The 23755-nt window shown below is 43.3% G+C and overlaps 3 protein-coding genes across 3 annotated transcripts in view; all 3 read right to left on the reverse strand.

Moving 5' to 3' along the window:
- The window catches only part of LOC138774376 (interferon-induced, double-stranded RNA-activated protein kinase-like), an 82780-nt gene that overhangs the window by 26881 nt on the left and 32144 nt on the right, over window positions 1-23755 (reverse strand). The window contains exons 12-20 of the mRNA XM_069955169.1: window positions 19475-19530; window positions 18762-18813; window positions 17911-18014; window positions 17308-17440; window positions 10061-10125; window positions 9641-9716; window positions 8829-8929; window positions 8203-8335; window positions 6378-6442 (exon numbers count right to left, since the gene is read on the reverse strand). Coding sequence (XP_069811270.1) covers window positions 6378-6442; window positions 8203-8335; window positions 8829-8929; window positions 9641-9716; window positions 10061-10125; window positions 17308-17440; window positions 17911-18014; window positions 18762-18813; window positions 19475-19530 — 785 coding nt within the window. The remainder of the gene's footprint in view (window positions 1-6377; window positions 6443-8202; window positions 8336-8828; window positions 8930-9640; window positions 9717-10060; window positions 10126-17307; window positions 17441-17910; window positions 18015-18761; window positions 18814-19474; window positions 19531-23755) is intronic.
- Window positions 988-3644, reverse strand: LOC138774379 (uncharacterized). Its single transcript, XM_069955173.1, has 2 exons — window positions 3335-3644; window positions 988-3193 (listed from the first exon to the last, which is right to left on the reverse strand). Exons 1-2 carry the CDS (start codon window positions 3582-3584, stop codon window positions 2049-2051), a joined length of 1395 nt encoding a protein of 464 aa, XP_069811274.1. The 5' UTR covers window positions 3585-3644; the 3' UTR covers window positions 988-2048.
- On the reverse strand, window positions 3707-5883 carry LOC138774380 (lamina-associated polypeptide 2, isoforms alpha/zeta-like). The gene is made up of 2 exons (XM_069955174.1): window positions 5139-5883; window positions 3707-5049 (listed from the first exon to the last, which is right to left on the reverse strand). Exons 1-2 carry the CDS (start codon window positions 5186-5188, stop codon window positions 3936-3938), a joined length of 1164 nt encoding a protein of 387 aa, XP_069811275.1. The 5' UTR covers window positions 5189-5883; the 3' UTR covers window positions 3707-3935.

The following is a 23755-nucleotide window of genomic DNA, read 5'->3' on the forward strand; positions in this document are numbered from 1 at the left end:
ATAAAAGAGCATAAAAGTGCCCAGTCGCCAGACTAAGAGGGGGTAGATCACTGGTCCGAGAGAAGCAAGATGGTAGTGGCATTGGATTCATGTATTATAATTAGAGATGAGCGAACCGGGTTCGGGTTCGAGTCGATCCGAACCCGAACATTTGGTATTTGATTAGTGGGGGCTGCTGAAGTTGGATAAAGCTCTAAAGTTGTCTGGAAAACATGGATACAGCCAATGACTATATCCATGATTTCCACATAGCCTTAGGGCTTTATCCAGGTTCAGCAGCCACCGCTAATCAAATGCCGAAAGTTCGGGTTCGGATCGACTCGAGCATGCTCCAGGTTTGCTCATCTCTAATTATAATATAAATAGGTAGAGTTACATAGAAAGATAGATGTTTTTTTTTTATTTGATTACAACTGCTCCTTCTTGGTTGGCTATTTGTTTCATCAATCAGTGTAATTGTGGTGAAGGCGGAAATTGGGATCTTCTCATCTCCACCATCAATTTTTGTTCCCTTTTGTCTAGGTGAATGCTGGAGTAAAACACTGATGCCCAGATTTATCAAACTGTGCGAAATAAAAACTGGTGTAAACTGCCAAGTGCAACCAATCACAGCTCAGCTTTCATATAACCAGAGAAAAACGGAAATTACTTACGGTAATGATGTTTCCCGGAGTACATGACAGCACCAACCAGAGAGAGGGACCCCGCCTCCCCAGGGACAGGAACCTGAAGAGATAAAAGAGCAGGCCCTCCTCTTCCTCCTCAGTGAATTTCCGAGACCAAAGAGAGCCTGAATTATTAGTTACAACAACCTCTTATAACCGTACCCCTATCACCAATTCCGACATTAACACCCTGTGAACACCCTAGTGCCAACAGAAGCCGAACAGAAAAGAAAAGAAAAGAAAAGGGTGTGTTATATCATGGTGCTGTCATGTACTCCGGGAAACATCATTACCGTAAGTAATTTCCGTTTTCCCCCTCGACATGACAGCACCAACCAGAGAGAATACCAGAGATGGAATTTTAGGGAGGGACCACCGCTTGTAACACCTTTCTCCCAAAAGCAAGCTCCGAGGCAGAAGAAAGATCTAACCGATAGTGACGAAAAAAAGTGTGTGGTGACGACCATACTGCCGCCTTGCAAATTTGATCTAGCGAGGCGTCTCCCCTTTCGGCCCAGGAGGTGGCCACTGCCCGAGTAGAGTGGGCCTTTACAGAGAGAGGAGGAGACAGACCAGAAGACGAGTAACACATACATATAGCCTGCCTAATCCACCTAGCTAGGGTCCCCCTAGACACCTTATCACCCTTATTAGGACCCGCAAACTGTATAAACAGGGAATTTGTCTTTCTAAACTGCTTTGTTATTTCTAAGTACTTAATCACTGTCCTCCTTACATCCAGCAAGTGAAATTCTTTTTCCCTATCATTCCTGGGATTATCACAGAAGGATGGGAGGACTATTTCTTGTGTTTGGTGGAAATTAGAGACTACCTTCGGTAAAAAAGAGGGGTCTGGTTTAAAGATAATTCTATCTGAAAGTATTCTTGTGTAAGGTTCTGAACTAGACAGGTGGACTAACTCACAAACCCTTCTGGCTGAAGTAATTGCCACAAGCAAGGCTGTTTTCCACGTTAAAATCTTAAGGGAAGCTTTCGTCAATGGCTCGAAGGGCCCTTTAATTAAGGCATTTAGGACCACATTTAGGTCCCATGGAGGAGTTTTATTCACTACCCTGGGACATATTTTTACTAAAGCTCTAAAAAAACGCATAATCCAAGGATGTCTGGCTAGCTGTTGATCATACAATGCCCCTAGCGCAGACACCTGTACTTTCAGGGTTGCTGGTTTTAACCCCTTCTCCAACCCTTTCTGTAAGAAATCAAGAATCTTCGCTATATTTGGACTACTAAAATCTAACTGTCTTGTTCCCACAAAATTAAAGAAAGTTTTCCAGATTCTGAAATAAATCTTGCAGGTAATCGGCTTTCTGCTCAGCTGCAAGGTAGAAATTACCGAATCTGATAACCCCTTGCTCTTAAGAATCATCCTCTCAAGAGCCAAGCCGTCAAGTGTAGATGTTGTGCTTGTGGATGCAGAATCGGGCCCTGAGATAGTAGGTCTGGTAGTTCTGGCAGCACCCACGGATCCGCAATTGACAAATCTCTGAGGGCTGAGAACCAGGCCCTGCGCGGCCAAAACGGGGCGATCAGAATGACTCTCGCTTGATCCTGTCTGATTTTCCTTAACACCCTTGGGAGAATGGCTATTGGCGGGAAGGCATACGCTAGATCCCACCCCCATGTCTGTGACAGGGCGTCCACCGCCATCGGCTTGTCCATGGGGGACAGTGAGTAGAACCGATCTATCTGCCGATTCTCCCTGGTTGCAAATAAATCCACCTCCGGACTTCCCCACAGACGCACAATCTTTTGGAAGATTTGTCGGCTCAACTTCCATTCTCCCTGTTTTAAACGATTTCTGCTTAAGTAGTCCGCCCTTATGTTTTGCGATCCCTTTAGATGGACAGCCGAGAGGCTTAGGAGATTTATTTCTGCAAAGGCAAAAATTTTATAAGACAGATTCAATAAACTCTTACTTCTTGTGGTACCCTGCCTGTTTATTATGGCAACCGCTGTGGAGTTGTCTGTAAGCACATTAATATTTGAGTTCTTAATATACTCCTCTGACCTCTTAAGAGCCTCACTGATTGCTGCCAACTCTCTAAAATTTGATGATCTTTCCTCAAAGGAACTATCCCATGATCCTTGAAAATCCAAACTACCTAAGTGGGCTCCCCAACCTGAGGGGCTGGCATCTGTAGTGATGACTAAAGGACATTTCCTGACCCAGGATAACCCCACTGAAAGATGCTCTGTCTTCAACCACCAGGATAAACTTTTCACAACCTCCTTTGTCAACACTATGGATCTATCTAGCCCTCCCGGGGATCCGTCCCAAAGATCTAGGAGGTATGTCTGAAGGGGCCTGGAGTGTGTCTGTGCCCATGGGACTGCCGGAATAGCTGCCGTAAATAACCCCAGCAAGGACATACCCCTTCTGATTGTGAGCCTGGGATTTCTTACTGCCAGCGACACTGTGGATTGTATTTTCTGGATCTTTTCTTCTGGCAGAAAAGACCTTTGAACAGAAGAATCTAAAACGATCCCCAGAAACTTTTTCCTTTGCGCTGGAGACAAAAAAGATTTTTCATAATTTACAATCCATCCCAGCCTACCTAGGATGGCTAAAGTTCTATCTACTAGTGACTGTAATAACTCTGCTGATTCAGCCACCAACAAAAAATCGTCTAAATAAGGGATGAACAGACCTGGCCCTTCCCTGACATGCGCTGCCATCTCTGCCACGATTTTGGTGAACACCCTGGGTGCTATCGCTATGCCGAAGGGAAGAGCCTGGAACTGAAGGTGAAACAAAGAACCATTTATACATATAGCAATACGTAGGTACTTCTGAAATTGTGAGTGTATAGGGACATGCAAGTAGGCATCCTTTAAGTCAATAGATGCCATAAAACAATCTTTGCTAAGTAAATTAACCGTAGACTTGACCGTCTCCATCTTAAATTTTTGGTATCTTAGATACTTATTTAATGGTTTTAAATTAATGATAACTCTATAGGAGCCATCCGGTTTCTGGATCAAAAAAGGCTAGAGTAGAAGCCATGACACCTTTCAGCCTCTGGCACTGGTACCAGGACATTTTTATTTATCAAAGAAATAACTTCCCCCTCTAAGGTCTTCTGACCTATTTCTCCCATGTGACTTCTTGTCACCAAAAACCGGGTAGGGGGTAATGATACAAAATCAAAACTAACTCCTTCTCTAATATAACTGAGAACCCAACTGCTACCGCAGATCTTTTCCCATTCACTAAAAAAAAACTTCAATCTGCCTCCTACTTGCTCTGAATTATTGGCCGGCTGGCTTCTTCCCCATGTCCGATTTCTGGTTGAAGAGGTATCCCCTAGCTCTGGATGCCCCTCTTCCTCTTGATCTATCTGCAGCTCGACCCCGGAAGTTTCCCCTTCCTTGTACCCGAAAGGACTGGAACCTTCCTGGTTGATAAGTAGAGGGAAAACCTTTCTTTTTGTCCCCTGCTTTTTCTAATAAATCTTCTAGCACCGAACCAAATAATGTATTTCCCTCACAGGGAATGTTACATAATTTTGTCTTGGCCACAGCATCTCCGGCCCAATTCTTTAACCATATGGCCCTCCTGGCTGAATTGGATAGGGCTGCGGATCTTGCGGAAAACCGCAAGGCATCCGCAGACGCATCCGCTAAAAAGGATGCTGATTTTTTTAGCCTGGGCAGGGATGCTAACAGATTTTCTCTAGACTCGCCAGACTGCAGCCCTTCCTCCATCTGTGCCAACCATAATAACATAGCCCTAGCTACACAAGTGCTTGCTACACTCGGCTTAAAGGACTCTGTTGTGGCTTCCCAAGCTCTCTTTAAGAACCCCTCCGCTTTTTTGTCCATTGGGTCCTTCAAGGTGCCCAGATCTTCAAACGGGAGAGTTCCCTTTTTTGAGACTTTGGCAATGGCCACATCTATTTTTGGGGGATGGACCCACCCTGGATTTTCTGAGTCGTTAAAAGGGTATTTCCTTTTTACCGCTCTGGGCACAAACCCCTTTCTATCAGGCTTGGACCATTCCCTCTTAATAAGGGCTGATATGCTTCTGTGGACTGGAAAGACTACTTTCTTTTTCTCCTCTAGCCCCCCAAACATGATATCTTGGATTGACTTAGGCGCTACTTGTTCCTCCAGCTGCATAGTAGCTCGGACCTCTTTAACTAAAAAGTCCACATCCTCTAAGGGGCACAATGGCTTCCCTCCAGCATCTTCCTCTGGCACATTAGCTTCCTCTATTTCAGAGGTATTATTTTCTGCCCCATCCGTCTCCTGATCGGAATAACCCGCACCTGCATGCGAGGGGCCCCCAGCCTCCACAACCAGAGGGGCTGCCACAGGTGGGACTACTTTTAGAGAGTTCTGGATTTCCGTTTTAATCAACTCCCTAAAAATAGGAAAAACACAAAAAACGCCTTAGCTATGTGCTGACTTTTCACCAGCAATATACTGGGCAACAACAGAGGAATCACTCACTTCATGGATGCTAGCAAGGTAGACATATTAGGGACTTCTGCTGACACCATCTTGCTCACACAGGAGTCACATGTAGGACGATCCAAATCAGCCGGTAACCTGACTTTACAAATCCTACATTCTTTCTTAGTAGATTTTGAGGACCTCTTAACCTCCTCTTCCTAAGAAAACACCATATTGTCAGCTCCCTGAGAGATTTTTTGTCTTACCTCCGAGTGACCCTCAGCCCCCTGGTACCCTGGGTTTTTCTGCCGTCCGCTCCGATTCCTTTCTTTCACTCATCGCTGCGTCTCGTGACCGGCCTTCTCACCCCCAACTGCCTGCGCCACACTCTCGCCTTTATGACACCACGAGCGCTCCTCACTGAAGAGCCTCCGGCATCCGGCGCTCTTCCGGCGTGTGACGCGGCTTCCGGAACTTCCAGACGCGTCACCGCGCGTCACTTCCGGAAGTTCCGACACTAGGCCTCAATCCTCCGGACCCTCCGGCGCGCCACAGCGCTTCCCCGGAGCTCCGATACTGCGTCCGGCCTGACTGGGAACCGATCCCGATGTCTCCTCAGTCTCCGGGGTGAGTAGGACTTAGGCCGAACTACGGCCTCTAGAGCATCCCCCTCAGCTTACAGCCCCAGGGAATAGAGGGAGCTCCGGTCTCCTACTCCTTCAGGCTTCCCGCAGGGACAGGAAACCACTGAGGAGGAAGAGGAGGGCCTGCTCTTTTATCTCTTCAGGTTCCTGTCCCTGGGGAGGCGGGGTCCCTCTCTCTGGTTGGTGCTGTCATGTCGAGGGGGAAAAAACTGTGATTCGTTGCTACAGGCAATTTATACCTGTTTCTGTTTTACACAGTTTTATAAATCTGGGTCCAGGTGCTTAAAGCTGCAGGCAGTGCATTGGGCATCTCCTGCAGTGTTTCATAGACAAATACTGTAAAAACAATGCCAGGCCATCCATGCTACACCAGATAACAATGGTGCCCAATACAGCCCAATCACTTTATTGGGGTCCACCAGTTTTCCTTCATGTCATTGGACAAAACAGTGCAGCATGCTGCACTGTTCTGTCTAGTATTTTGGACTGTACCTTCAACTGGAACGCCTCATTAAGGGTTCAAGGCAAGTGTGAACCAAGTCTAATTTAATTTCAATGAAAATAAATAAAATTTAGAAATATTAATATTTACAAAGCTGTAAGTACAATGAAGCAGTTGAAGCATGCACTCTTTTATGAAAAAAATAATTACCTTCCACACTTGGCATTAATTTCTTCTTCTTCCACTACATCGTCAAGTCCTGGGATCTGTTGAAGCTGAAATGATCAAATGTTTTTTTTATACTAGATCATTCTGAGCTTGAGGATCTGTTTTGTCTATTACAACAGCAATGTGGAATATAGCTTAATAATCCTGAACTTTACCATACAATGAAGACATACCATTCTGTATCTGAATAAATGTACCCAATCAATAGAACAGTTTTGTATATGACAAGTAAATTAGGGTTATTAAGGGAGGGAGGGGAGGGGGAGGGGAAGGGAGAGGAAAAAAAGAGAAAGAAAATGCGATTCCTAGAGTCTTGGGAGCTAGGGTGTGGGGTTCAATTGTGTATTAATTTTGTGATCTGGGGGACCCCCTTCTTGGGGATTTTGTCGGATGTTGGGTACAATTATAGCTTATCGTGATTTAGTGGACGGGTGAGGAACTGTTGAGCTCATTGAGAGGTTTCGAGAGGGTGCAATTGGACTGGTTCGTTTACGTTGGGCCCTACCGGGGAATTGAGACCTTTTCTCTCTTATTTATACATGCTTAATTATATTTATATATAGGTTTTTTTTATTTTTTTTTAATTTGTTTATTTTTTGTACAAGGACGATCAGTGGGGTGTCTTATTAGGTCTGAAGTCTCCTTAGGGGGGGACGGAGGCCAATGGACAATCCTTACTAAGTTATTTACATAAATACGCGAACTCACTGTTTAAAAGGGGTCCAGGGGAGTAGTAATGGCTTAAAGGGTAACTAGACAGATCCTGGGTGCTATGCGAAACCCTGGCCTTATGGACGTGTCCAACAGATGAGACGCAAGGCGGTAACAGCTGGATACTAGAGGTTCATTGTTGTTGAGCTTTGAACTCTCTGTGGAATTTAAGTAACATAAAATGGATTATGGAAATATGGGTTTTGTATTTGTTTTTATTTTCTTTTTTGTTTGTTTGTTTCTGTTCTTTTAAATATTATTTACTGATTAGAGATTGGGTCCTCTTTTCCCGGTAGTTTGGATCTCCGTGTTTCGACTGGTCGGTTGGCCATCTTGGGGTTTACGTGGGTTTGCAGTTCGTCCCCGTTGTATAGCTATAGATTAAGGTTTAAGGCCTTTTGGATGTCTTGTAGATATGGATGGGGTCTACCCACATTGGCCCACAGTATACTTAAATGTCTTATATGAAGGGATCTAGGTAGACATGTTCTGAGGTGTTAAGTACTTATAGACATCACCCCTGCTCTGATACAATATCTCTGACTCCTTTGATAGATTTGTTAATTTCTATTGTGGGTTTTCCTTCAAAGAGTTTTGTTTGAAATATGTTTTTATATTTGGTATTGTAATTAGTCTGCTTTAAAAAAAGTAATAAAAAAAAAAAATGTACCCAATCAAGAATGCTTAGGAAATTCTCCCTAGCAATGATGCCAATGTTAGAATTTTTTATACCTCCTAGTACGTAAAGTTGTTCTCACTGCTGCAAGTCAGCAGCGGTCAATAGGAGACTTGCTGAAAAGTTTCCCATGCTTTCTGACCCCTAAACATAAGCTTCCATGTGCAATCCAATTCTGCCTTTCATTGATACTGGATGCCCATACATATTGAAATACTGAAGCTCATTTACAGCAAATAGAATTTAATAGAATTCAAGAGCCCAAAACATATCTCCTGCCAAATAATATAAAAGGTCTGGTTGGTAACCTTCTGGCTTTACAGACATTGCTAGCTGAATAACAGAAAAGGAGTATTCCCATGTAATTCTATTGCAAGCACTTGTATACTATTTGTAAATGGTAAAAGCAGCATACTGTACCTGACGATCCCCAGGATATTCCCGTTTTAACATTATTAATGCCAAATGTGCAGCATTCTTCTTTGCTTCTTTCTTGTTTTGTCCTCTAGCTTTAGGATATTTCTTTTCTCCAATTAATGCCCTACAGAAAAATCTACAAAACAAGTGCAGCGTTGAAGTGTGCCGACTTTTTTACTAACAGTTTTTTTCCCCATACTTAGGGTTGGATCACATGTACAGGATCCGCAGCAGATCTACTTTAAATTTGATGGCGCAGATTTAAAATTGCAGATTCAAAGCAAATCAGCAGCTTCAAATCTGGGCCATCAAGTCTGCTGGGGATCCATTAAGTGTGAATGCACCCTTATTAAGGCTGTGTACAAAAAAAGGCAAGTCGTCAGTATATTCAGTTATTCCTATCATCAACAATAATGTGTAACCCTTAGGGGATGGGTTCACACTTGCCATTTAAGTAGTTACTTTTAATATATAGGAAAACATGGTCAACCATGATTTGTGTAAGCTAATAAATAAAAATAAGGGTCAGCTTTGCTCTTTTTTTATATAATGGAAGTAAAAAGAAAAATTGTTAATTCCTCATGAGAGATCCTGTTATCCAATGTCTGGCATATGAGAAAGTCACTTACTCTGGTATATGAGATGTTCCTCTGGGCTCATCCACAAAACTAGAATCCAGGTAATTTCTCTGACAAAATTCATTGAACACTCCAATATAATTTACATCCAACTATAAGAAAAAATGAATACAATTATTTTGAATATATCTCCATAAGTAACTTGTGTAATATATATATTTTTTAATTGAATGTTAAGGGAAGGCAAGGTACGAGTTGTACATAGTTAATCTATCAAACAAGAAAAATATTACAAAAAGTTAGAGTTACAGAGCACAGAATGTAGAGTGTGCGCTTCTTAGTAAATCCAGCATGGGGCATGGCAGCGGGGATTTATATTGTTTAATTCCCCCCAAGGTCATTCCTGTTTCCCACCTAGAAGTCTCTTGAGGAAAGGTGTACTCTGTAGGAAGCTACAACTTTTTGCCTAATGTCTAGTGGCAGCATCCATCACCCAGGTTCTTCTATGTCCCCCAATGATACAAATAAGAACAGTCCTAAATCTAATGTGATGTGTGAACAGGTTAAAAAAAATAATCATAATAAAAGTAATAAATAATAAGCATGTTTACTATTTATGGTCATTATTCTATACGGTTTGTGCACTGCCAGACAATTTTCAAACTGCTTCATTGTAGATCACATAAAAAAGATTATTATTATAAAAAATACGGTTGTATTTGAACCTTAAAATTACAGCCATATTCTTTATTTTATGCATCTGGCGAGTGAACATAACCTTAGTGTTATTAAAACAATAAAACATTAAAATTCAAGGAACTAAAGACTTTTTAATGATTCAGAATAAGAATATTTCACAGTACCAGGGAATCTCTTTTTTCTGGCTGTAAAGATTTATTTTCCATCCCCTGTATGGTTAAACAAGAACGGCCTTCAGGACTGCAAGAAATAGATTGAAGTCATAAGTTGACATCCATGTAGGTTAAAGTCATTAAAACTCATTTATCCTCTGCATGGATTCCATGACATCAACAAATAGTTGTATGAAGTTGTTTAGGAAATCTACTTGATATCGTGTGAGGTAACTGGAGATGACAAATGTCTCAAATGTTAGTGAAAAAATGTAGAAAAAAGTTTGAGCGCTGTTACCTCCACTGATGGCTAGAACGAGCTGGGAGAAGGGCTCTGCTAAGTGCTTCTCAACCTCTCACCTAACTGTAGGAGACTTTCTATAGAATCTACCACCAAACAAAACATATATAGCATAATGGAAACTGATTTACCTTTCAGACTTGAAATTAGTTTCTACTGCTTCTTCTACATCATCTAGTCCTGGGATCAGTTGTAACTAGAAAGATTAAACAGTTATAACATCATTTGTTGGGAGAGGAAGTAGAGTGGGCAAGGGGGCAAAGCCTACTGTAAACTTTCCTTAAACTCCCTAGATGACGCAGTCAATACTGACTGCAGCATCTAGGGAGGTATCTGACGGATGCTGAGCCACTCTGGTTTCTGATCTGTTCTTCTCCCACAATACAATCACAGACTGCAAATAGCATGTGATGGCAGCCAGGGGACCTCTAAAGGACTCCATGGCTGCCTTGTTAGTTAGATCCACTAGGCGACACTTGTTAAGAGATCACAGAAGAAAAAAAAAAAGTACACTGAAATTTTTAATTTTAAAATATAAAACAATATTCCTCTGTAATGAAATTTAGAATCATCCACCTTTTCCTTTAAAGTGTCACAGTCGTTAAATTTTTTTTTTGCAGAAATCAATAGTCCAGGCGATTTTAAGAAACTTTGTAATTGGGTTTATTAGCCGAAAAATGAATTTTTATCGTGAAAAAGCAGTTTGAAGCTCTCCCCCCTGTCTTCATGGTTTTCCTATGGAGAGAGAAAGTAAAAGCAGCAAAACAGGACAACAAAGAGTTAATTTACATTCACATCGCAGGCTCTCTTTTCTGACAGTCACCAGGACCTCTCTGACCTCTAATTAGGGCTCTGAATAGCTCCCCCACTGAGCAATCCTTTGTTCTTGGCTCTCAGCTGCCGGCTAATCTTGCTCCCTCCCCCTCCCCCCTCCCCTCTTCATAGACCAGACAGATCCGACTGATGAAAAAGCAGTCGAGATTTCCTGATTCTGACGAGTGGACAGCAGAAAGGAGGGGAGGGGGGGACCTGGGAAACGGCTTTTTACATGCAGATAATGGCATATTTGGCTAATAAACCTAATTACAAAGTTTCTTAAAATCGCCTGGACTATTGATTTCTGCCAAAAAAAATTTTAAGACACTTTGTAATTAGGTTTATTAGCCAAATATGCCATTATCTACATGTAAAAAGCCTTTTCCCAGGTCCCCCCCCCCCTCCTTTCTGCTGTCCACTCGTCAGAATCAGGAAATCTCGACTGTTTTTTCATCAGTCGGATCTGTCTGGTCTATGAAGAGGGGAGGGGGGAGGGGGAAGGAGCGAGATTAGCCGGCAGCTGAGAGCCAAGAACAAAGGATTGCTCAGTGGGGGAGCTATTCACAGCCCTAATTAGAGGTCAGAGAGGTCCTGGTGACTGTCAGAAAAGAGAGCCTGCGATGTGAATGTAAATTAACTCTTTGTTGTCCTGTTTTGCTGCTTTTACTTTCTCTCTCCATAGGAAAACCATGAAGACAGGGGGGAGAGCTTCAAACTGCTTTTTCATAATAAAAATTCATTTTTCGGCTAATAAACCCAATTACAAATTTCTTAAAATCGCCTGGACTATTGATTTCTGCAATAAAAATTTTAACGACAGTGACACTTTAACCCCTTAAGGACCGGAGCAAATTTTATGAATATGACCTGTGTCACTGTATTCATTAATAACTTCGGGATACTTTTACCTATCCGGACAATTCTGAGATTGTTTTCTCGTGACATATTGTACTTCACATTTCTAGTAAATTGGAGTCGATACTCATAACGAATCTTTATGAAAAAACCCAAAATATCGTGAAAAATTGTGAAAAAATGCATTTTTCCAACTTTGAAACCTTTCTGCTTATACAGAAAATGGTTATACCACACAAATTATATATTAAATAGCATTAGCAACATGTCTACTTTATGTTGGCGGCATTTATTAAACTTTCATTTTTTTTAGACAATAGAAAGCATAAAACATTAGCAGCAAATTTCCAAATTTTCAGTAAAATTTCAAAATCAGATATTTTTAGGGACCTGTTCAGGTTTAAAGTGTATTTGAGGGGACTGTGTGTTAGAAAGCCCGACAAAGCACCCCATTTCAGAAACTGCACCCCCCAAACTCTGCAAAAGCAGATCCATAAACTTTTTTAACCCTTTAGGGGAGTCACAGAAATAAAAGCTAAGTGTGTAAGAAATTTGAAAATTTTAATTTTCTGTGCAGAGATTTTATTGTAATCCAATATTTTTCATAATTATGAACCTATTACCAGAGAAATGCACCCCAATATTTATTGCCCCGTTTCTGCAGTTTATAGAAATACCCCATATGTGGCCCTATTGCGCTATTTGACGCAACCACAAGCCTCAGCTATAAGGGAGCGCCTAGTGAATTTCAATGGCTCCGTTATATTTGGTCATTTCTGACTGTACCACTTCAGGTTGGCAGAGGCTCTGGGGTGCCAAAACCTAAAAAAAACACCTCTAAAAGGGACACCATTTAGAAAACTACACCCCTCAAGGAATGTAACAAGGGGTGCGGTGAGCATTTGGACCCCACAGTTGCTTCACAGATTTTCCGAACAATATGGCGTGAAAAAAGACAAAAGTATTTTTTACACTAAAATGTTGTTCTAGCCTTCAAGAAGGCGCAGGACGAGCCTCCAAAGGGAAGGAGCGCCAATTGGCTTTTGGAAGCTGCATTTCACTGGAATAGATTTCAAGGGGCACGTCGCATTTACAGAGCCCTCGTGCTGCCAAAACACTGGAACCCCCCCACAAGGGACCCCATTCTGGAAACTACACCCCTCAAGGAATCTAACAAGGGGTGCAATGAGGATATGGACCCCACTGGTGACGGGCACAAATGTGGAACAATGTGACGTGAAAGTGAAAATTTTCATTTTTTCACTTTCACGGCACAAATGTGCCTGTCATCAAGAGGTCCATATCCTCACTGCACCCCTTGTTAGGTTCCTTGTGGGGTGTAGTTTCCAGAATGGGGTCACTTGTGGGGGGTTTCCAGTGTTTTGGCAGCACGAGGGCTCTGTAAATGCTATATGGCGTTCATCATCCATTCTAGCCAAATCCAACCTCCAAAATCCAAATGGCTCTGTTTCTCTTTGGAGGCTTGCCCTGCGCCCACATGGCGTTTTATGTCCACATGTGGGGTATTTACGGACTCGGGGGAAATTGCTCTACACATTTTGTGTTTTTTTTCTCTTTTAACCCCTTGTGAAAATGATAAATTCAAGGCTAAACCAACATTATAGTGTACAAAATGTAATATTTCATTTTCACGCCACATTGTTCCACATTTGTGCCCGTCACCAGTGGGGTCCATATGCTCAATACACCCCTTGTTACATTCCTTGAGGGGTGTAGTTTCCATAATAGGGTCACTTGTGGGGGGGTTTCAACTGTCTTGGCAACACAGGGGCCTTTTAAATGCAACATGGCCCCTCGAAATCCATTCCAGCCAAATCCAGCCTCCAAAAGCCAAGTGGCGCTCCTTCTCTTTGGAGGCTTACCCTGCACCCGCATGGTGCTTTATGTGCACATGTGGGGTATTTCCGTACTCAGGGGAAATTGCTCTACACATTGTGTTTTTTTTTTATCTTTTAGCCCCTTGTGAAAATGAAAAAATCATGACAAGATCAATGATTTAGAGTAAAAATTAAAAAAAAAAAAAATTACACTAAATGTTGGTCTAGCCTTGATTTTTTTCCATTTCCACAAGAGGTTAAAAAAAAAAAAATAAACTCAAAACGTGTAGGGTAATTTCCCCTGAGTACGAAAATACCCCACATGTGGACATAATGTGCCATATGGGCACAGGGCAAGCCACCAAAGGGACAGAGCACCATTTAGAGGCTGGAATGGAGGATGGAGGCCATGTCGCTATTACAAAACTCCTGTGCTGCCAGGACAGTAGAAACCCCCCACAAGTGACCCCATTCTGGAAATTACACCCCATAAGGAATCTAACGAGGGGTACAGTGAGCATATGGACCCCACTGGTGACGGGCACATGTGTAGAACATGTGCCGTGAAAATAAAAAATACCATTTTTTTCATTTTCACGTCCCAAATGTGGCCGTCACCAGGGGGCCATATACCCGCTGCCCCCCTTGTTAGATTCCTTATGGGGTGTAGTTTCCAGAATGGGGTCACTTGTGGGGGGTTTCTACTGTCCTGGCCGCACAGAGGCTTTGTAATTGCATCATGGCATCCTCTAATGGGAATAGCGGCCATACCTATTTAGCTGGGGAAAAGGGACAATTCTAATTTATTTGGGGGTATTAGGCCAATTATTAGTTTATAAGGTTGAAAATGACAGGTGTCCATCAAACTCAACCTGTGTTGATCCAGAGGAAGGCAAAAAACCCTCGTAAGGCAGACAACAGTAGCCTCATCACAGGGAAAAAATTCCTTCCCAACTCCATAATGGCAATCAGAATAGTCCCTGGATCAACGTGACCCCTGAAATAGGAATAAGGGACAGAATTTAGAATATGTGGAACTCCGATGACGTGTGGTACGCCTTGAAGCGATCCAGTATGCAGAGGCCGGGGTGATCAGGACAGGCGTCACACTGGAAAATGGCGTCCTTCCTGATCCCCCTGTTACACCACACTCTGCTCTTCTTCTGGGGTCTCCTCTTTTCCAGTGTGAAGGACGTCACCTGGAAAATGTTGCCCTGGTGCGATACAGGGTCCTTCATATCCAGAAGCGTTGGGTCCGCTTCATGGCTGCTAAATATTAGGGCTCTATTACTGCTTCTGATATTTTCGGATCGTGCCGCAAGCTACAGTAGCTCAGGCAGCGAGGGACCGGAAGAGGGGGTGCTGGTATAAAAGTTATCCCCGTACGGGTGGTAACCTTTATCCAGCAGTGGGAAGATCAGTTCCCGAATGATCTCCCCACCAACTCCAAGGATGGGGAGGGACATCTGGGGGCTGGATTCGGGTGTCTCTTCCTTCACTCTAAGGGTACGTGCACACTGCGGAATGGCGAAGGATAACCCTTTGTGCATTTCGCAGCTGGCACCCACCGGCGGACTGATGCGAGCGCGCGTCTCCGTCCGTGACATAGACTCCATTCTATGCACGGGCGGATTCGATGGAATTCGCCCGTGCATAACATGGAGTCTATGACACGGGTGGAGACACGCGCCTGCATCAGTCCGCCAGCGGGTGCCAGCTGCGGAATGCACAAAGGGTTATCCTTCGCCATTCCTCAGTGTGCACGTACCCTAAATCTGTAAGTGTACCCTGAGGTACTCTCACAGAGTTAGTAGAATTTCACGCCATACCGTCATCTCTTATTGGGACGGTACTGGCGGAAAAGACGTGTCTGGGAGGCAGCGTACGCTACGCTACCCCCAGATACGTCATTGGAGGATGAGGATGAATGGAGGAACGAAGGATCCCCCATTCATTCATCCTCACTGGCTGTTTCGGTGTCGGAGGCAATAATAGCGTATGCGTCCGATACCGAAAACACGCCGGGGGCCACTTTTATATAGGGATTGGTATATGGGGTATGTAGTGGTGTAATGTCAAACTTTATTCAATGTAGTGTAGTGTGGTGTAATGTAGTGTTTTTTTACGTGTTTTTTACAGTAAGTATAAAATAAAAAAAAACTACGCCAAAAGTGGTGTTGCTGATAAGTGCCACACTTATGTGCGGCACTTATCAGCAGACCGTGGCAGTAGGATATAGAAAAAAAACACCCTATGCCAAAAAGGAGGAGTTGCTGATTAGCAGCGCACTTTCGTGCGATGCTGATCAACACTCAGCGGCGATAGGGTGCGGAAAATATAAAAAAAAACAAAAAAAAACCTTTATTACATACTGAACATCCCTATAGTGGCTGATACGTGTATTACACTTATCAGCCGCTAGGGGGCAGCAGAGCGCAAGATCCGAAAAAAGACGACGCTGGAGCCGAAAATAGCCGAAAAAAGCTGAACGGGACGTCACGGAAGGAGCCGAAGACCCGACCAGAAGACGAGGACGCCGCGAACCCGGAAGACGCCGATCAGGACCCCGGGACAGGTGAGTAATGTACAAATACCTGCTCTGGACCCCTCAGCTACCTAGCTGAGGGGTCCGGAGCAAGTATTTATAACTTTTGGGAACTTTGATCGCCGTTCACGGCGATCGGGCCGGTGACACCGTGACCACCATTACTTTTTGCAGTAATGGCGGTCGGTGCCTTCCTCGGACAGCACCGACCGCCATTTTTTTCCGGGTCATCGATGGCCCGGAAAGGTTCCGATCGCCGCTATTGGCTGATCTGAACTGATAAGCCAATAGCGGCGATCGTCGGCATGGGGGGGGGGGGGGGGGCGGGGGGGTTAACAACTTCCCATGCCGACAGGGAGAGATGGCCTGCAGTGTATTATACACTGCAGGCCATCTCTCCCGATCGCATGCGGCCGGTCCGTGGCGCCCTCTTAAAGGACCCACGTACCGGTACGTCATGGGTCCTTAAGAGGTTAAGTTTCCAAAGTATCTGTCCGCACAATTTTCAGCTCAGTCATGCTGGCTAATACAGTTACCAAGACAACCGGCCGATGCTCAGACAGTCCTGTGCTCAAGCACTCATTTAATTAATAGGCTGGCCATCAGTTGCCTCAGTAACCCGACGTCCCAGTGTGGACAACGTCTCTCCACACTGGAGCTGAAGATTGAGTGGGCAAAAACTTTGGTGGTACTGTGAGGGTAGTTCTATGTTTTTATACTTTTATATTGAGAAATTATATTTTCCTTTAAACGGACAAGCAATGCTTATGCAATTTAAGATGGTGCCTGTATCTTGCCAAGTATGCCTGAGAGCTGATACAATAGTAACAAGATGTGAGGCATAACAAAGGAGCTGCTGTGATCACGAAGAGAACATTTCAGAATACAGCGAGGGACAACATAGATATGCTTACTATCTGCTTTAAACACGCCCTTTCTTTGTACTGTGTGTAAACTATTATTTTCTCTATAAAAAACCTCAGTGCCGTGTGATGATCCCAAGGGCTAACACTGCAGGGACTGAGATTGAAGCTGAATTTTGCGTCAGAGTCTTTTTTAGTGTGCCTGAATGATTTGGAGCAAGTGACTGACCACTATTAAAGTGACCCCTGTCCTTGGCGGGAGTCACGACCCCGTCAATACATTTTAAAATGAATAATGCTAAGCTCCAAAAACATTACCATTATTGGTAATGCTGCATGTCGGAATTTTACAAACTTAAAAAAACCTGAAAAGGCGAAAAGCTAAACTGCAAATTGGCCACCACTAACTGTTTCATGGAAATTTATGCTGCCGGTGCTGACAGTTTATTAAAGTAGCATACCTGAGAATCCCCAGGATATTCCGGCTTTAGCACTTTTAATGCCAAATGTGCAGCGTTCTTCCTTGCTTCTTTCTTGTTTTGTCCTCTAGCTTCAGGAAATTTCCTTTTCCCAATTAACACACTGCAGAAAAATCTACAAAACAAGAATAAGTTTAACCAAATGTGCAACTAGGACAAAATGTTATAGTTTTTCTGCAAAACTTTTCTTTATAAACAACCTACTTCAGCTTTGACCTACAGTTCCACTGGTACCACGATACAAGATATTGCACCACTTGTTTAGTTTTCCCTCCAAAAACACCATGACAGTCACAGGACCCAAATAACAGATCCTATCAATCAACCAGAGAAAAAGGGGCACAGAAAACGTATCTGTAATGATGCAGACCCTGTACTGAAGGCAGGAGCAGTTCTTTATAGTCTGTCCTCTTCAACAGTACATAAACGGTGCCCTGTATCCTATTCACGTCCACAGTGTCCAGGTAAATAGTTACATTTTGATATGCTAATTCTTTACAAGAGATCCTGTTATCAAATAACTGAATAAAATCACAGGATGTAGGATCAGAGACAAGAACCACATCCCTAATTATTGTCACTTACTCTGGTATATGGGGAAGTCCTCTGCGCTCATCCACAAAACTAGAATCCAAGCATTCATTTCTCTGGCAAAATTCATTGAACAATGCCAGATAATTTGCATTTAACTGCATAGAAAAAAAAAATAGTTTAAAATGATTCTATACTGAACACATTTTACCTGCTTGTATTAAGTTAATCTATCAAACAAGAAAAATATTTGGTAGGAATTAAAGGGGTACTCCACCCAAAATGGTTTTTGTATTGTTAAATAGCCACACGTAGGTCAATATATTGCTCAAAGCAAGTAATTAGGTGTTTTGAGGCTATAGCTACTGTCTCACCCCCTCTTGACACAAAATATGTCTGGGCTAGATAATTATTATTTTTATTCTCCCCCCCCCCCCCCCCCCCCCCCCGCAAACACACACACACACCTACACACATCATAATGGCGCATTATTGGTACTGATGCATGGGGGCATTATTACTATATGCGGGGGAACATGGAGCAATTATTCTTCCATGGCTGCACAGGTGGCAGGATTACTATGACAGGGGGGTTAAAGGGACATTATTACTGTATAGAAGCATAGGGAGGCATATGTGGAGACACTATTATTGCATAGAGGCATGAGAGCCATTATTACTATATGGAGGGGCTAAAGGAGTATTATTATTGTACAGAGGCACGGGGGGGGGGGGGGGGCATTATTACTCAGGGGAGAGGGATACAATACTACACTGAGAAAGAAAGAACTACATCGTGCCAGTGGTATATCTTACAAAAGCATGCCATAAAGCCATACTATTTGTGATAATGTTATATTAGTAATAAAAGAAAATTCCAAGTTACTAAGCAAATTTCACAATACCTGGGAATCACTGCTTTCTGGCTGCAATTGTTCATTTTCCGTCCCCTGTGTGCTTAAACAAGAATGGACTATAAAGTAATAAGGTAGATATATACAGCTGAAGTTGTAAATTTACATACACTTAGGTTGAAGTCATTGGGGGAGATTTATCAAAGGGTGTAAAATTTAGACTGGTGCAAACTGCCCACAGCAACCAATCACAGCTCAGCTTTAGGCAGTGCTGAAAGGAAAGCTGAGCTGTGATTGGTTGCTGTGGGCAGTTTGCACCAGTCTAAATTTTACACCCTTTGATAAATCTCCCCCATTAAGTTCATATTCATTATACTGAATTGATGATTCGAAATAGAAAAATTACATTGGCTGAAAAGTTACAGACATCAAGTTGACTTACCCACTGAATACCTTGAATAATTCCAGAAAAGAATGTCATGACTATAAGCTTATTATAGGATAACTTCCATCACGTGGGGAGGTGGAGGTGACTAGTGGCAGGATTTTTATAAGTGACTAGTCATAAAGATATGTCAAAACTTTTGATCAGTCGGGGTCTGGATGCTGTGACTTCCACTGATCGCTGGGATGTGCCAGGTGAAGCACTAAGCTAAGTGCTTCTCTACTGGTCTTGCTCCTCACTGCAGGAGATGAACTCCATAGACGTTTTACATAACCCACTTTTAGCTGAAACATTTATCATATAAAGAACATGGAATTACCTTTCAGAATGGGAATTTGCTTCTTCTACATCATCTAATCCTGGTATCTGTTGTAACTAGAATGAACAAAAAGTCACAAGATGATATTACCGATTAGTGATTGGTCTATTCTAGGCCTTCGTGACCAAGCAATTTTCTTACTTTTTTCATCGTCGCCTTTGAAAAGCTATACCTTTATATAAAGGCTTATTTTTTGCAGAAAATATTCAACTTTTTACTGCCACCACTTTAGGATTTATGTAACTTATTGATTAGCTTTTATTAACCATTTTGTTGCAGGGATAGTGAAAACATTTAATTTATTTTTCTTTTAATATTAAATTTACTGTGCGGGAAAAATAAAATACTAAATATAATCTTTGGACCATTAGGATTACAGTGATACCACATTTGTGATACCAAAGTTTTATGTAGCAATTTATTTTGTCTGGGAAATATGTATATAAGTGTATGGTAACTGTTAGCATTATGCCATGCCAATTTACATCGTGTATATCTAGTTTATATCTCTCATTTATTCATTTTCAGAAATGCTTGTACATTTGAAATATGTTTCATGTAAAGGAGAGGATGATAGCAGGGGGACACTGAAGGACACAGGGCACTGGAGGGACACTGAGCATCCCCCTGCCATCATCCTCTCCAGCAGCCACAGCCCGCACAGTTCTGGGAGTCAGGTCGTGACATCACCATTTTATCCAGGAAGTGAAGCCTTGATGCATTTCCCTTAATAAGTGTATATTGGGGAATTGTATAACTTTTGTCGGGCAATACAATGCTTTAATAAAGATTTTTTCCAGACTTCTCCTTTAACCCCTTCAAGACCAAGCCTATTTGCACCTAAAAGACCAGGCTCATTTTTCAAAATCTGACCTGTCTCACTTTATGCGCTTATAGCTCAGTGATGCTTTAACGTATGCTAGCGATTCTGAGATTGTTTTTTCGTCACATATGGCACTTTATATTAGTGGCAAAATTTGGTCACTACTTTGTGTGTTTTTTGTGAAAAACATCAAAATATCATGAAAAATTGAAAAAATTAGCATTTTATGAACTTTGAAATTCTCTGCTTCTAAAAAAAGAAAGTTGTATTACATAAATTAGTTACTAAGTCACATTACCGATATGTCCTTTATTCTGGCTTAATATTTACTTTTTTTAGGGTGTTACGGGGGTTAGAAATGTATCTACAAATTACCACATTTTCGTGAAAGTTTCCAAAACTGATTTTTTTTAGGGACCAGTTCTTATTTTAAGTTGATTTAGGAGGTTTGTATACTGGAAACCCCCATAAGTGACCCCATTTTGGAAACTAGACACCTTAAAGAATTAATCTAGGGGTATAATGAGCATTTTAACCCTACAGGGGCTGGAGGAAAGTATTCACCATTAGGCTGTAAAAAAATGAAAAATTTAAATTTTCCAATAATTATATACATTTAGATTAAAGTTTCTCATTTTCAAAAGGAACATGAGAGAAAAAGCACCCCAAAATTTGTAACACATGTTCTCTTGAGTACTACGGTACCCCATATGTGGGCGTAAACCACTGCATGGGCACACAGCAGGGCTCAGAAGGGAAGGAGCGCCAATTAGCTTTTCCATTGCAGATTTTGCTGAAGAAGTTTCCGAGCGCCAGGTGCATTTGCAGTGCCCCTGTAGTGTCAGCAGAGAGAAAAAACCCCATAAGTCACCCCATTTTGGAAAGTACACCCCTCAAAGAATTCATCTTGGGGTAGGATGAGCAATTTGACCCCACAGGTGTTAGAGGAAAGTATTCAAAATTAGACAGTAAAAATGAAAAACTCAAATTTTTTCCAATAATATGTTCCTTTAGTTTGAAATTTTTCAATTTCACGAGGAAAAAGAGAAAAAAAGTACCCCAAAATTTGTAACGCAGGTTCTCATGAGTACAACGGTACCTCATATGTGAGCATAAACCACTGCATGGGCACACAGCGGGGCTCAGAAGGGAAGGAGCGCCAATTAGCTTTTTCAATGCAGATTTTCCTGAAGAAGTTTCTGAGCGCCAGGTGGGTTTGCAGAGCCCCTGTAGTGCCAGCGGAGTAAAATCTCGCCATAAGTCACCCCATTTTGGAAAGTGCACCCCTCAAAGAATTCATTTTGGGGTGTGGTGAGCATTTTGACCCCACAGGTATTAGAGGAAAGTATTCAAAAGTAGACAGTAAAAATGAAAAACTCGAATTTTTCCAATAATATGTTCCTTTAGTTGGAAATTTCTCAATTTCACGAGGAACAGGAGAGAAAATTCACCCCAAAATCTGTAACGCAGGGTCTCCTGAGTAGAACGGTACCCCATATGTGGGCATAAACCACTGTATGGGCACACAGCCGGGCTCAGAAGGGAAGGAGCGCCAATTAGCATTTTCTCTGCAGATTTTTCTGAAGAAGTTTCTGAGCACCAGGTGCATTTGTAGTGCCCCTGTAGTGTCTACAGAATAGAATCCCCCCAAAAGTCACCCCATTTCGGAAAGTACACCCCTCAAAGAATTCATCTTGGGGTAGGATGAGCATTTTGGCCCCACAGGTATTAGAGGAAAGTATTCAAAATTGGCCAGTAAAAATGAAAAACTTGAATTTTTCCAAAAATATGTTGGTTTAGTTTGAAATTTCTAAATTTCACAAGGAACAGGATAAAAAATGTACCCCAAAATCTGTAACTCAGGTTCTCCTGAGTACAACGGTACCCCATATGTGGGCATAAACCACTGTATGGGCACACAGCAGGGCTCAGAAGGGAAGGAGCGCCAATTTGCTGGAACAAAACCGCAGCTAGTAACAGTTATTAGAATAGCGCAGTTACTAAAATACAATAAAAAAAATTAGATTACAGCTAATGTGGGGTGGTTACGGACAGTCTGGGGTGGTTCCGGGTAATCTAGAGGTGGTTACGGGCAGTCTGAGGTGGTTACGGGCAGTCTGAGGTGGTTACGGGCAGTCTGGGGTGGTTACGGGCAGTCTGGGGTGGTTACGGGCAGTCTGGGGTGGTTACGGGCAGTCTGGGGTGGTTACGGGCAGTCTGGGGTGGTTACGGGCAGTCTGGGGTGGTTACGGGCAGTCTGGGGTGGTTACGGGCAGTCTGGGGTGGTTACGGGCAGTCTGGGGTGGTTACGGGCAGTCTGGGGTGGTTACGGGCAGTCTGGGGTGGTTACGGGCAGTCTGGGGTGGTTACGGGCAGTCTGGGGTGGTTACGGGCAGTCTGGGGTGGTTACGGGCAGTCTGGGGTGGTTACGGGCAGTCTGGGGTGGTTTCGGGCAATCTGGGGTGGTTACGGGTAATCTGGGGTGGTTACGGATAATCTGGGGTGGATACGGATAATCTGGGGTGGATACGGTCAACATGGGGTGGTCACAGGCAACCTGGGGTGGTTAGAGGCAACCTGGGGTGGTTAGAGGCAACCTGGGGTGGTTAGAGGCAACCTGGGGTGGTTATGGGCAACGTGGGGTGAATACGGACAACCTGCTGTGGTTACAGACAATCTGGTATGGTTACAGGCAACCTGCTGTGGTTACGGACAATCTGGGGTGGTTGCGGACAATCTGGGGTGGTTACAGGCAACCTGCTGTGGTTACGGATAAACTGAAGTGCTAATAGGTAATCTGAGGTGGGTACCTGTAATCTGGCGTGGTTACGGGCAATCTGGAGGGGGTCACTGGCAATTTGGGGTGGTTAGAGGCAAGGTGCGGTGGTCAGATGCAAGGTGCGGTGGTCATAAGCGATGTGCGGTGGTCATAGGCGACGTGCGGTGGTCAGAGGCAAGGTGCGGTGGTCATAGGCGACGTACGTGGTCAGAGGCGACGTGCGGTGGTCAGAGGCGACGTGCGGTGGTCAGAGGCGACGTGCGGTGGTCAGAGGCGACGTGCGGTGGTCAGAGGCGACGTGCGGTGGTCAGAGGCGACGTGCGGTGGTCAGAGGCGACGTGCGGTGGTTGCGTGCAATCTGGGGGGTTACATGTAATCTGGCATGATTACAGACAATCTAGAATTGTTACGGATAGAGTGAAGTGCTTATAGCTAATCTGGGGTGGTTACATGTAATTTGGGGTGGTTACAGGCAATCTGGGGTGATTACGGACAATCTGGAGGGGGTCACTGGCAATGTGTGGTGGTTACGGGCAACGTGCGGTGGTTACGGGCAACGTGCGGTGGTTACGGGTAATCTGGGGGGTTACGTGCAATCTGTCGTGATTACGGAGAACCTGGGGTGGTTACGGGCAACGTGCGGTGGTTACGGGCAACCTGCGGTGGTTACGGGTAATCT

Source organism: Dendropsophus ebraccatus, chromosome 15, assembly GCF_027789765.1.
Source record: "Dendropsophus ebraccatus isolate aDenEbr1 chromosome 15, aDenEbr1.pat, whole genome shotgun sequence".
Lineage (NCBI taxonomy): Eukaryota > Metazoa > Chordata > Amphibia > Anura > Hylidae > Dendropsophus > Dendropsophus ebraccatus.

What these genes read in the sequence shown, in the direction of transcription:
- LOC138774379 (XM_069955173.1), bottom strand. Translation starts at nt 3,584, where the DNA reads ATGGAGACGGTCAAGTCTACGGTTAATTTACTTAGCAAAGATTGTTTT. An exon ending in GCATGTCAGGGAAGGGCCAG is followed by an intron (nt 3,194 to 3,334) that starts GTCTGTTCATCC and finishes TTTTGTCTCCAG; the next exon opens with CGCAAAGGAAAAAGTTTCTG.
- LOC138774380 (XM_069955174.1), bottom strand. Translation starts at nt 5,188, where the DNA reads ATGGTGTCAGCAGAAGTCCCTAATATGTCTACCTTGCTAGCATCCATG. An exon ending in ACCTTGCTAGCATCCATGAA is followed by an intron (nt 5,050 to 5,138) that starts GTGAGTGATTCC and finishes TCCTATTTTTAG; the next exon opens with GGAGTTGATTAAAACGGAAA.